The 14,084-nt window shown below is 36.3% G+C and overlaps 1 protein-coding gene across 2 annotated transcripts in view; it reads right to left on the bottom strand.

Annotated features, from left to right (window-relative positions):
* Positions 1–546: 546 nt before the first annotated feature.
* The window catches only part of OLFM3 (olfactomedin 3), a 21,070-nt gene continuing 7,532 nt past the window's right edge, over positions 547–14,084 (bottom strand). The window contains exons 3-6 of one of the 2 annotated variants that reach the window (XM_010163417.1): positions 14,060–14,084; positions 9,974–10,193; positions 2,953–3,059; positions 547–1,898 (exon numbers count right to left, since the gene is read on the bottom strand). The exon at positions 14,060–14,084 is cut by the window's right edge and continues 146 nt beyond it. In XM_010163417.1, the coding sequence (XP_010161719.1) occupies positions 1,221–1,898; positions 2,953–3,059; positions 9,974–10,193; positions 14,060–14,084 (1,030 nt within the window). In that variant the 3' untranslated portion in view covers positions 547–1,220. Of the gene's footprint in view, positions 1,899–2,952; positions 3,060–9,973; positions 10,194–10,290; positions 10,317–14,059 lie in introns of both variants that reach the window. The other variant, XM_010163418.1, reaches the window with a different exon arrangement.

The following is a 14,084-nucleotide window of genomic DNA, read 5'->3' as shown; positions in this document are numbered from 1 at the left end:
GGCTTTCCACCTTTTCCACTTTCTCCCTCGCTACTGTCATCCCAGAGAAGAGCTTTGTCAGCAGATAAGTGTTCTTCTGTTATGACTAAGAAGACAGGCAGAGATTAAGGAAAGCAACTTGACTTCTAACGTTGCTCCCCACTGCCCCAGAGCAGTGCAAATACGGGATGCACTTGCACACTCGGGCTGGAGGCATGGGCAGCAGCACGCTTTCAGATTCTCTCTTGTAAAGCCCAGGTCAGAGAGTGAGCATAAACAAGGGAAATAAAATGGTGGAAGGAAAGAAAGTAGGAGAACAAGAGATTTAGAGAGAGAGAAGCCAGCAGCATGAGATAAAAATTGGGCAGGGCAAACAACTGTAAAGCTGCGACTGGTATGAGGCTTCAAAGTTGCAAATTTGCCAGTAAGCACCAATGGTGAGTAAGGAGGGATCTATCAAGCAAAGCTGAGAATTGGGATCATGTACCTGAGAAACTATTGGTCTTTCTCAGAAATAACAACCTTTCATGAGATTTTTACCACTTTCAATTGACCCATAGCCAGAACTGCAATTAAGTTTCAATATATTTTATAAAAAATAGTACTTAGTTTACTTTCACATAAGTGAAGAGATACAATTGCACAATGGTGGTTACAATGGTAGAAATACATACTGTCAATAAAATGTTTGCCAGAGATTTAAAAACATACTGTACAGCACCACATCTGAAATTGGGTGATGGCAGAATAAATCATACTGCATGTCCAAGTAAACTAAATTCCTAAGTCTTTCTTTTGGAATAAATAAAAAAATACAATGTGCAATATGTGTCTGACACTACCAAAATATTTCCTGAAGTTGAGCAATAGATTAAAAAGAAAAATGAGGTAAAAAAAGACATTCATGCATTTAAGCCACCATTAGTCTCTGACTCAAAAATAAGGCAGATCATAATCTTTTTAAAACTGTCTTTAGCCACTTAAATCCTCTTTAGTGCTTTTCAAGACAAGGCCTTGACAGACCTTGTATATCATGAGTTAAGATGCTTTTATTTCCAACAGGTCATTTTTGACAGGCTCAGCCATATGTGAAATGCATTATATGGTAGAAAATGTTGCTTTTCCTTAATGAAAAAAAGAAATGTAAATTAAAAGGAACTGAGAGATGAATGCTTTTAGAGTTCATCACAAATGACACTGCTTTGAGGGAGAGAGGTGAGGGAAAGGGAAGGGAAAGAAAATTATGTGTCATCTTCAGTTTTAATGACGTGGAAAAGGGTGACATTAAACAGGACTTGATGCCCGTTATTCCAGGCATAGAGAGCTCTATCTCTTGCATTGTAGTCAAGCATGGATATATGAAAATACTGGTTATGGAAAGGAATGTCTGTATACTCATAAGTGGAGGTTTTTGTGGAATAAGAATAATAGACCTTGGCTCCTGTTAAGTGAGAGTTAGTAACATACAAGGTGCCACAGATCATGAAGGATTCTCCAGCACTTCTCTTTGGGTAGCCTGTGCTCCAGCTCTTCAGCACCTCCAGTGTATCCTGGTTTAGCTGGCTGATGACAATGTTGCCTGCATTCTGGTTGGTGGCGTACACAGCCCATAGCCCAATTTCATCTGCCATCAGGTCAATATCAGAAAAGCCACCCCACGTGTAAGGGTAGACATTGTGAAAGCCAGCATACTCAAGGCTACGTTGTGCAAGCACCCGCCCAGTGTCAAAGCTGTATTTGATGATGATGTTGCTCTGATACTTGTTGAAATAGAGGGAGCCATTGTAGACAACATGGTTGGTTCCTGCCCATTTGAAGGGAAGGTTGTATGTCCTTGATTCAGCCCCGCTGACAAAGTCTGCAATTGATTTATATTCACGGACAATTTTATTGTTAGTGTAACTATCCATGTACCAGACCTGGAAAGAAAACAAAGATTAGGAGTAAACACCTGGAACACAATCTGTGGTATGTGATCACGATATGGCATGATGGACATTGCAGAAAAAGAAAGAGAAAAGGTTTTAGGTGTGCAGTAGGCTGTCAGAGTACAATATCATCCACATTCCTGTTACAAAAGCATGAGAAACTCCCGAATTTCTGAATCAAAACTTACCTATACAGGTGAACTCTCGATAAAACTGTTACTAACCACAGATTCTGCATTTTCAGAGAAATTTATTTTTGGATTATTCATTGTTTGGGTCTCTGTAGTATGAGGCTTGCTGAAAGATGTTCCCAGATAAAAAAAAATAAAAAAAAATCAGAGAGAGATGGGCAATGGCGAGTGAGCTAAGCTTGGATTTATGCTTAGGAATAAATTTGGTTGAATTTTCATCAGCTGAACTTCTAATTGGTGAAAAATAGTGTATTCTTAGTAAAGAAACCAAATACAACAGCAATGAAACGAATAAAGTTTAGGAACCATTTTTTCCCCTTAAAACAAAAGAAAACAAAGTCAATACTTTTTAAAATGCTTTGTGTGCCAGCATCCATTCCCCCATTTTTTCCTTCATGCATTTTGCCTTTTCTCCTTTTCTGAGGTGGTACATGATCTGAATACAGTTTATATGGGGCCTAATTCTGCAAATTTTGACTGTGCTGCTTTATGGGTTATGCTCTTAGGTAAAAGTGTTGATGTATGTGTCATACTACTGGGTTCTTAAAGACCCAAGCTGAATTAAATACAGTAGAAAGAAAAAAATTGTGTAGTTGGTTCAGATAGGTGTAAGTCATCCCTGAAACAGGTGAAGGTAACGGCATGAAGGTGCTTAGCTAACTTTTGTCTTTGGATATTTTTGAGCAAACACTGGTGCTTTTTATCTAAAGATAAGTTTAACAGTGAAAATTATAGAAGTAGAAGGAACATGCTTGCGAGTGTAACCTCCTAGGGGGAAAACATTTTTTTTAAAGATTAAAATAAAGCAAGTAAAACTCCAGAAGGACACAAAGATATTCAGTGCCTTAACATACTCGGTTATTTTTCTCTGATGCTAATGGATCTGTCATCCAGGCTCCAAACCGGGTTCCGGATATCTTGACTGTAATGGGGCCTGTAATTTTCATCAATTTGCCACATGCTGAAATTAGAAAAACAAATGCATTAATGCAAATAATTACACAACTCTCCTTGACATCAGTCAGAGCACAAGACCAATTGCTCTAAACTAAATAGTGGCTCCAGGGGATTCACACTTATGTTGAAGACGGATTGTCATCTTCACTGTATGAACTTTTCCATATCAAGCAATAATATAAATATGTAAAAACATACAAATAAAAATTTGTGTATATTTTTGTTTTTATATATTTTAAAGCACAGTTACATTTTATGGGCATAAATAAAAACACAACCTAGTAAAATCTCTTCTGAGCTAAAGTGAATAGCATTTAATAATAAATGAAAAGACATAACTCCCCCCCCCCACTTTTACCTTCAGAAAGTTCAGTGCAAGCCTGGGATTAATGGATGTTTCAGTTTTTCACTAACCAGGGTGACAAAGAGGTTAAGGGCAGACAGGAAAAAATGAGCTTGTACACAAAAACTATAGCTGTACACGAATGCACGTGCCTGCCCGCCCTGCGGTTACACGTGTGTAGCTGTTCCAGTTCTAGGGGCCTGTCTGAAGTTAAGAAAGCACCTATGAGAATTATTCAGCAATCTTGACTGTATTGGTTGACTTCTAATCCATTAGGCTGTCTCATATTAGACTGTCTGGGAGGAAATAATGAGAGTTGATATGATCTTGGATGCTGATCTTCCTAACAATCCAAAAATCTATGTTTAGAAATGAAATTAATATACCTTTTAGCAACAAGCCCCTGGTGGACTTCATATGTTTACCAAGAGGCTTAATATCACACGGTGGAGTGTAGGTGATTAGATGAAATAGCATGTTTTTGCAGAAAATATGTTCCATAAGAATGTAAAAAGAAGTGACACATTTCATTTATTTCCTTACTTTGAAAAATAAGTGCTTCTCCATGACATATGGTTGTGCTATGTTGTATTACTCTGTCTAGGAAATGCGGAAAACAAACTGTACCTGGTGTTGAGAGTGAAATTATTCAGTTCTAAAGAGAAGGTCACATCAAGCCTGGATTTTCTACTTCATATAACTGGCCAGGAATGTACTGTGCAAGCCCGTTTCAGTCAGTGAGAAGGGGGTTAATGCTGTGGTGACAACTTAGGGGCAGCTCACAGGGATTTCCTTCACAGCCAGGGAAATGGAATGTCATGGAAATGAAGATAACTGAGCACATGCTGAGACCTCAATGAGGAGAGTAGGCTGTGTCTCTTTTGTGAGTCAATTCAAAGGCATTATTATTTACATATGTCAATCTATGTATCTTACAATATTTTGAAGGTATTTTGGAATTTCCCATTTTAAAAATCTTACTGGGTTTCTACACTTGGTTATCGTAGTACATAATCTTTTATTCTGGACCTTTATGTAGACAGGCTGCTAGTGTTGTGTGCAGAGTGCTGTTTTTCTACAGCAGTCAACTGCTATTAGCTTGGAAACTACAGGACTATATCCTATCAAGGTGGAGACTTTTATTTTTAGGTGGCATGTTAGTAAATAGTATCAGAAATGGACATGAGGTAAACTCAAGCCTTCAGAGGGGTTTAATTTGGAATATTTAATTTGGAATAAAATTATCAGAAAACTAATGAGTGGAAAGGAATCAGGAAAAAAATAATTACTCCTGAATTTGTAGTTTTTAAGATAATTAAAATACAATACTTTTTTAGAAGTAAATTGTCCCAAGTATTGCACAAGTCAACTGGCTTGCTAAAATACTAGTCTTGTGAATACAGTGAACCTATTGGTGTCTGATGATGCAGGGAAATATGAGACTACAAAAAAAAGTACTTGAGGCAAAATTGTCTTTCCCTTCTCATTAAAATCCCTCTGAAATTCAGTTCACACTTTATTCTGTCAACCCTTCAGACAGTCCTTTAATACAGTGTTGCTTCTGATATTTGATCAGAAGTTAAGAGAATCAAGTGAATGCAATTAAGAAAACACTAAAACTAATTTCTCATTCTTCGAGAGAAAGATATCGTCATTTTCTCCAGTTCTGTCTTTTGGAGCCCTACTGTCAAATGTGTCTACCTTTTAATTACAGCAGACCAATAAAAATTGGCAGAATCAAGTTAATTTGTTTTGTTCATTATAAAGTAGCCAGTGTGCTGTTTGTGCTGAAGTATTATTGGTTTGCTAATACAATTAAATAATTTATTCCAGATGAATATCACAGCATTTTGATGACATGTTACAGTTTATCAATCTCTTTAATACTGAAATACTTAGTGATATTGACTTGTATAAAGATAATTCCCTTATAATAATGTCAATATATTTCTTGATATATAAGTCAAAAAAATATATTGACTTATAGCTTGCCCAAGCCTGATCTTGCATTTGATACAGAAGTTAATGAATGACAACTCTTTCAAGAGTAAAGCTCAATATAATGTTTAACAGTTCGTTGACAAAGCAAGGTGAGTTTTCTGTGTGGTTGTAAGTACTTCCAACTTCGCATTCAGTGCAAGAAATTTTCCTTACTCCTCCACTAGGATTGGAAACAGCTTCTTCTTGTCTACTTAAGTGTAAAATATGTTGCTATAATCACAGCTTATATTCTTAGCTGCGGAATGAACCTTAGAACTGTTCATGTGGCTATACTAAAACTGATCTTGTGTGTTGAGGTTTCTTGCTAGGGAATGGAGATACTAATATACAGAAAAGCAGGATCATTTACTTAACACTTTTGAGGCATGGCGAGCCTGGGAGTCTGGAGTTAAAAAAATTCTAATTAGTTTCCAGTTGAGACTTTTCTTTAGCTCATTTTGTATGTAGTGAAATGGAACATGGACAAATGTCATGTGAAAGGGGAAATAACTCTTGTGATGGCAGGAAAGCTTTTTTTTTTTTTTCTTTTTTTTACTGCTTGAAGAGTTTTGGTTTTTAGCAAACCTCTACTCTTTAATTCCCTGACAGGAGAAGGACCAGATGCTAGAGGGAAGGTAGGTCAAATATATATCCATACTAGGAAATGTCAGGAAGTTCTGGAACACTAAGGAAAAAAAAATATTTCTTAGCATTTTTTCTACCACTAAGAGATTCAGATGGGGTTAGACAGAAAAAGAGTAGGGTTTTTAGAAGCAGTCTGTATTAGTCTTTCCCTTGACTTTGAAAGAAGCAGCTGCCTATATTAGAAAATCCCAACCATAACTGATTGTAGTTATTGGAAAATCAAACCTCCAAGTGTTTATCCACCCTAAATTGAACATCAGCCTGTGCACAATACGGATGTTCATAGCTTGATTCATCTCTTGTAACAGTTTTGTACCGTGCAGTCCAGTAAGTCCATTTGTGATTTCCTGTATTGATTTGTACTAAGTAAGAAGTTCTGCACTAAGTGACTGTGAAAAAAGAAAGCAGGTGTACTACTCCTGTAGGCTGGAAAAGTCTGTGGGGCAGAATGCATCTGGAAAGCTGCTCCAAAGGGAGCAAATATCAGGAGAAGGCTGTGATAGACCAATTGGACAGGAGCTGTTTTGAAGATAGCTAGGAATAGGTAATTGATAGTCCTAGTGTCTGTGATGCATATTAATATTGGTTACTGCTATATATACTAAGTGAATGTATGATTTATAGAAGGACTTGCAAGGGAAATAAAATAAAAACATTCTCTTCAAGTGTTCATCAGCATTATTATTCTACTTATTGTAGGTAATAAATGGGGGAAAATGAAGTGAGTATTTTTTCTCAGATGCTGCTCAAATCACTTGCAGGTGTTTTACTACTTGTACTTTCCTACTCATAATCAAATTTGTCATAACATTACTTCATAATGTGAGGAGTGAAGAATTAGTTCTTACTTAATAGATGTATGTCTGTTGTCCTACATAATACAAATCCAAGAAGCACTATAGTCTAGTTTATTAGAGCTTGCTGAGAGAAAGCCTCTGGATTCCTCTGCATGTGTGCAGTGACTTGCTACATAATCTTTGGGAAAGTAATTTATCCTCCTGGGCTGCTTGTTCCTTCATCTACAAAATGGGGACAATATATATCTCTGTTGCACAGTTTTGTACTGAATGATATTTGTAAAGTTCTTCAACTCCCAAAGGGAAGTACAAGTACCACTGCAATCAATGAAGTAATCTCATGCCTGCAGTAATACCTCTTCTGCCACTGATTTAACAGCATTTCTTTGTATACATAGTATAGTCCACTTTTGAATTTCTAACAAAAGATGTTACTGTAAAATATGGTTTAGATTCTATATTATAATCAGATGTAGCTACAAATAAATCCAATGTGTATCTACTCTAATTATTTCTTCCTATTTCACAAGCAACATTTGGCAGAGTATTGGCTTCTATGAATGCTACCCATATAACTTTTTTCCAATTTCATAAACACATTATGACAAGAATAGGAGGGTCCCAAGCATACCACACAACCTGCACATGCCTTACCTGGCTGCCAGCAAAGGACCCCTATGTGCATGAGTGTATGTGAATTTGTGGTGTGTGCAATCATGTGCACTTTATTCCTATGTATTTAATTGCATACACCCTCTTAAAGTTTTGCAGACAAATTTCTCAGCAGATTCAGCCTGAATTTTCTCTTATTCCAAAGAGAAGGAGCAAGTTTCAGTTATCACAACTACTGTGGTAATCATTAAACCTCAGTGAAAGTAAAACAACTGCTTACTGTATGTTAATGAGTGTTGAAAGTGTTGCCGGTGCAGATGGAAGATCCCTTTTAAAGTGGCCAGGACAATATAAATAATGCATTATATTGCTGAAAAACACCTGCTAGGGAGAAGAATGGAAAATAGCTATTACACATGCTGGCTAGATATATTGTGAAATGCAACAAAATGTGTGAAGATTCAAGCCAGATCCTGTGGCACACCGGGGCCAGTCTGCCTTCTGCTGCCATAGGCTTCTGGCCATCAGATTGGCACGGACAGTCACAGCTGGATCATCTCCAGTGGGGAGAAGATGTAGGCAAGAAAGCTGTTTTTCCTTTATGCTGCTGATCTGAACACACAGTACCAGTTTTGAGGAGTTACAGTAAGCCTAACTGAAGCTGTTTTTACTTTAAAAGGCACACAGGGGTAGGCCAGAAATATAGCCAGTCCATTAGTAGGTGACCATAAAAGTCACTTAAGCATCTAAGACCAGGGAATAATGCCAATAAGGATGAATAAGTCTGCATTAGAGCTTGAGAAGGCAAAACCCCTTTTAATAATGGATGCACTAAATAATCTATTTCATACAAAAATTTTATCTCTATTGTTAATATACATAATTTTATTAGTTTTGGGTTGTTTTTTTTTTTACACTAGGACATCAAGAGAAATAGAATGTGTTGCAGGAATTCTGGATAGATAAGAGGAGAAATGTAGATGAAAAATAAGGAAATAGTAAATAACTTCTGAGAAGAGAGCCCCCTGTGAATACACCTAGTCATTCTGATATATAAAATGTATCTTAAACTGTAGTCACTTCACTGATCAGTGGTACAGGAATATGCTCTAAAAGCAAAGAAAAACAAGATACTTATTAAAGATAAGTTGGTGATCTTTAAGTGTCTAATAAACTTACTGGAACACTTTCAGAAAATATTGTCTACTTATATGAATTTTCTTGCTTGCTGCAGTATTGCAGTGCAGCCACTTTCTCCTGACTGCCTCCTGTAAATGCAGTAATGTGCTATTATGTGTGTGTACTGAAGGGAAAATAGGATCATAAGAAATTTCTCTTTGAAGAAGTCTTTCATGTATTTTATCCCATCATCACTGTGTTATTTCTAGTGTAAAATAAAGAAATTGAAATTAAATAATTTAAAAGGCTAGCCTAACCTAGATTTTTCTCATTCCATTGCCTCACAAAAATAGAAGCTCACAAAAATAGAAGCACTACTTACCAAGTAAATAACATATTTCATGTCTTATGTAGCATTTAAAAGTAAACATCCCACACTCGATAACAGAGATATTGATCACAGGACTGACCCTTGTAATTTCTAGTTTATTCATGTTTAGTGTTAACATTTCTCATGGAGATGCTGGATTGTTTGCTATAGCAATTCAGATTGCAATAGTGGTCCGCTCAGGAGTCTCGGATGCACGGACAGGTTGCGGAGGGGCCAGGGAGGGGGCAATTTTGCACTGTGATTGTAAAGCAGGTAGGTACTAATTTTCCCTCTTTGGGTAATGGAAGTAAAGGCTGACACCTGAGAACAATACTTCAGGCTTTTAGCTTTGGTAGCTGATACTGAGCTAGTGTTGATGCTGAACATTTGACTCTTTCTAACTAAAGCCAGCATATGAGCAAAAGATGGAGGCTGCCTGAAGCAAATCTAGTGCAGTGCTCACAATGGATTATTGCAGTGCTCCCTGCAAAAATCATGCTTTGTTCCCTTAATTTAAGTGTAATGCTTAATTATGCTGTACTGCAAACTGGAAAACGGCACGTCTCTCCTAATGCTAATATTACACATCTAAAGACAGTACAGTCAGAGCGGCCTCTCGGATGTCATAGCAAGATGACAGGGTTATGATGTGGACATCTCAAAACTGATTCCAATCTTCCCACTGAATTTTTTTTTCACACTGATATCCCAAAGATGACATAGCAATGCCTGTCTGAGCTTTTTTCAAAGAGTATTTGTTCCTCTCCAACTGTTGTAAATCTCTTAGATTTTTAAAGTTGCTCTCTGTTATAGTTTTCCATCTTAATTCTGTATACAGTTGGGCAGATAATTTCATAAGATGTACTGGTGCAAACTTAGAATGATATAACTGACCTTAGATCGAGTCACTTTTGACTTTTATTAAGGTAGCACAGATCAGAATATAATGCAGTCTTTTATCAAACAAGGAAAAAGAAAACTTAATCTTTCTTCAGAGACAACTAAAAACATACAACCCGGGGACCAAATTTGCCATGACATTGTTAACTTACTGAGCTTTTTCATGCAGTCTCGAAGCCTGGTTTCTAAACTGAGTACGCGCTGGTGTAGTTCGTCATAGTCATAAGCACCAATTTCTTCCTGAATCCCAGTAAGGACAGTAGACAGATTCCTAATTTCCTCCTTGAACTGGGTGATTAATTTGGCATCAGTTTTGTATTGTTCCAGAACTGGAATCAGTGGCAGGAGCTCATCCATCTTTTCTTTCAACTCCTGTTAAAGGCAATCAAATGTGCATTAGAGCAGTTTAAAAGAGTTCAATCCCCTGATTCCCTTTAATGTAATATTTATGCCTTATTATTAAAATGACTTGAAAATGATTATTGATTTTAGTTACTGATCTATTATGAAAGTATTGTGAAAGTCTTGGAAACCTCAGACTTAATAGTAGTAAACAGTACACAAAATGCATGAGAGAGTTTTTCTACTGAAAGTACACAATTACCTTCAAGTGATCTGAACCAAACCTGTTGAAGGTCTGACTTTCCATCCAAAGGATATAAATCCCCGCTAAGTGTCTCTTTCTTGAAAGAAGGTGATTAGGCCTGAACACACAGTGACGTTCAAGGAGGTCATACCTGGTTTACAGTGCTGTCATAGTTGGTGAGCTGTTAGTTTCTATTTCACTCCTTAGAAATACTGAATTATTTTTTTTCTGAATGGCTGTTGAACACTATTTAGTTCTGTTCCAGCCACAGTGATATACAACTCTTTCTTCTGAAGTAAAAAATCCATGGTTCACAACTGCACTTTGTATTTGTCATCCTGCTACATCACTAGGTGCCTTTGAACCTCCTCAATTGATCTCTCTTCTGGACTCCCACAAATATATTTTTTTTTTTTTTTGCCACGTGCAGTTGTTGTTGCCAATCCTGTTCTTAAACATTGATTAAATAAATAAGGGTCAACTTGGGATCTTGGATTGACCCTTTCTCAGACTTTTGCCGAGTCATATACTTTGAGAATTTGTCTGTTTGTAACCTGTATTTGCTTTCACTTCTTAATTATTCTTTTTAAATGTACTAATCATAGGGGCTTTTTAAAATTTAAACAAATTGTTTGAGGTTGTTATTTGTTTGGTTATTATTCTGTAGAAAACCTCAAGGAATCATTGCAGTCAAAAGGTTTTGCTTTACTGAAAAGCAGACAGGTTTGTCCCTGATGTATCATCTGTATACAGAGATTTGCATATGTTTTTATAATTTGAGGAAACAGCAGGACTTCCATGAGCAAATGCCAGAGAGACGTGGCACTCTGAGGAGCTGCAAGCCTGGACAAAACAAGGCAAAGGATGGAAATAAAGATATATTAGGTGCTAGCATTAAGTGGTAATAGAGACTGGGAATAGATGAGGACACACAGGGAGAGGCTATTGAAGAGGCTAAAAAATCAAGTCCTGGAAAATAGCTGTAGTAGGCAGCAGATTAAAAGGAAAAGCAGAAGCAAACTAAATGGAAGCCCAAGCCCAAGAAAGAGATGCAGAAGCAAATGTGGTTAGAGGTTAGTGTAGTTACTGAGGTGTGCAAAGATCTGCGTGTACAGTTTGTTACATCACTTGTGTTAAAGAATACGATAAACAGGGTAGGTAATTTCTAAAACAAATAACATGATGACAAATGCATTTTTGCTAAGGAGATGTGCTAAGGAGAAGCTGATAGGCAGGGTCAGCATTTGAGCTGCCTGAAGATCTATCTCCGAATTTTGCCCTCTCAAACACGGTCTAAGACAGCTTCAGAGTTCTGCAGTATTTCTTCATAACTTAGCCAATATATCCATGTTGATTTAACAATTGCTTTCATATTGGAATTGTTATTTACTCAAAATAAAGACTTGTATGTGTTACTAGGAAGTATATTTGCACACAGGGTCATCTTAACTAGAAAACTGCATTTTAAATTATAAGCAGATATATCATCATAAATGGATTTGAGAGTATTGGGAGTTCTATCAGTTCTCTTCTCAAGGGGTCTTCCAATTACATTATAGTAGCAGAATTACTGAAACAAACATAAAGTGGAGAGTCTTTTTGTCTGCGGTTAAAACTATTTTTATTTGACTGTTTTTATTAAAAACTCAACTTGAGCCTACTTTCTGCCTGTTAAAATGAACAGTTACTTTTTCCTTGATGATAAGGAGAGTAGGCTTTGTGACACAAAAAGCAGAGGTTCAGAAGCCAAAGTTTTTGTTACTTCATTTAGAAATTATGAACTTTGGCTTCAGTTGTGTGGAGCAGTGGGCTGCCAAAAATAATGAGTAAACCCTGATGTAAAAAAATGCAAAGCTTGTAAAAAAACTCAGGAAGATAAAACATGTTTAAGAGAATTAGTGAAGGTAACTTTTTCCTGATACGATTTATGCCAGATGAGGTATCATTTGAGCAAACTCCTGTAGCTTTTTGTGGCAATCAGGTACCTCCTGCATGGCATAAATGCTGATTTGACTGAAGTATGACCATATGGTCAAGTGTGATCTGGATCAAATTTGTATTCTTTTGTTCTTATCAACACGGAACCACGACATTAGAATATCTCACATCAGCAAATGATATAAAGATGGTTTCGGTATTTTCATGATAAAGAAAAGAATTTTATTGGTTTCTGTGGCACTCCTAGTTTGGTGCTGGGATGAGTGGTACAAAAACATGGGTAGGTGGTAGGTGTATTCTGGCACTTCATGCCTGCTGCTGTGAGGGGTTATGCTATATCCAGAATGAGTTTCTTTGTCTCAGGAAAGAGAAAGCACTGGAATTTTAGTAGAACAAATTTCAGAAAGCCAGCAGCTTATAGTATTATGTTGACCTTTTAAATTACTCTATAATTTGACTGGCTAGAAATCGGTTTTATACTCCTGGCAAACTGTCAAAGTGAAGTTAAATGACTGGCCAATACAAATATCGAACATTTAAAAGGTTAGAGTACTGCAGAAATCTGCCACCTTTGACATTGTATATCAAACATTCAAGTTTTGATACTTTGTTCCCACAGAAAACTATAATCAGAATATAGAATATATAATACAAATATATACAAATGTATTGTTATTGTAGCAATAAGAGATGAAAGGAAAAAAGGCAGACATGTTTCTTACTACATGAAAGTAAATGGAAGTATGTGTTCAAACTCTAATCTAAACTAAGAATGATGCCATAAAGAATAAAGTTTGGTAGTTGGATCATTAGTGTACTTAATTCTTGATATTATTAAGGCCCATTGGATATTCAATGTCTCTGAAAAATAAATTAGACCCCTTAGCTATGTAATTGTTTATGTATCTAACTTTAGCACCAATTAGAAAATTAAGTTCATTTTATGTGAACTTTTGTAAACACTTAAAAAATAAATATTTGGTTAACATAATGTAATCCTCAGAATGTATTTCCTAGATCCTATCTTGCAGTCTTGAAATATCAATTTATCAGACTTAATATTTAAAGAACTTAAATATGCTCTTGTAATATTTTTCCATAGGAGCACTTCAGGCAGCTTTTTCAGAATACACAATGCTATTTTGTAATCACTGCAACCCTCCTTCCTCACAGAAAAATTGGCTTGTAGTTTTTGCTATTAAAATTCCTTGGAAGTCTTGTTTTAATCACACAAATGTGACTGGGAATGATTACCATATTCCCCTATCCCAAATTCAAAATAGCAAACCTTCAGACATGAAAGTAGATCTTAATTGTACTGGATAAAAATGACAATAAACTGATTTATTGTAGGCTTTCTTCCCTTCAACTGCAGTAAATGTCAGGCAACAGTAAAAGTGCAGACCTCTCTAGTTTGCTATTAATTTCATTCGATCTCCTCATTTATCACTGGAGCTTGAATGAATATAAATTTCTCAGTATGACATGCACATTGATGCAGAAAAAACAAGAATCTGTTTATAGTGACATTTCTCTAATGACTTAATAATTAATGGTTACTGCCTATTACAATTCAATTGAACAGAACAAAAGATTATCATCATAAAGAAAGATTTATTATGCTTTTCTTTGTAATGTTGCTCTTTTATGAGCACTTCAAGCTGAGATCTTAGCAGTCCATGCATTGCTGCTTAGTACATTGCTTCCAGCAGGCTTTCAAAGTTAGTGTTAAAATAAAA

Source organism: Antrostomus carolinensis, unplaced genomic scaffold (assembly GCF_000700745.2).
Source record: "Antrostomus carolinensis isolate BGI_N321 unplaced genomic scaffold, ASM70074v2 scaffold2972, whole genome shotgun sequence".
NCBI classification, from domain to species: domain Eukaryota; kingdom Metazoa; phylum Chordata; class Aves; order Caprimulgiformes; family Caprimulgidae; genus Antrostomus; species Antrostomus carolinensis.
This window is presented reverse-complemented; position numbering and strand designations above follow the sequence as displayed.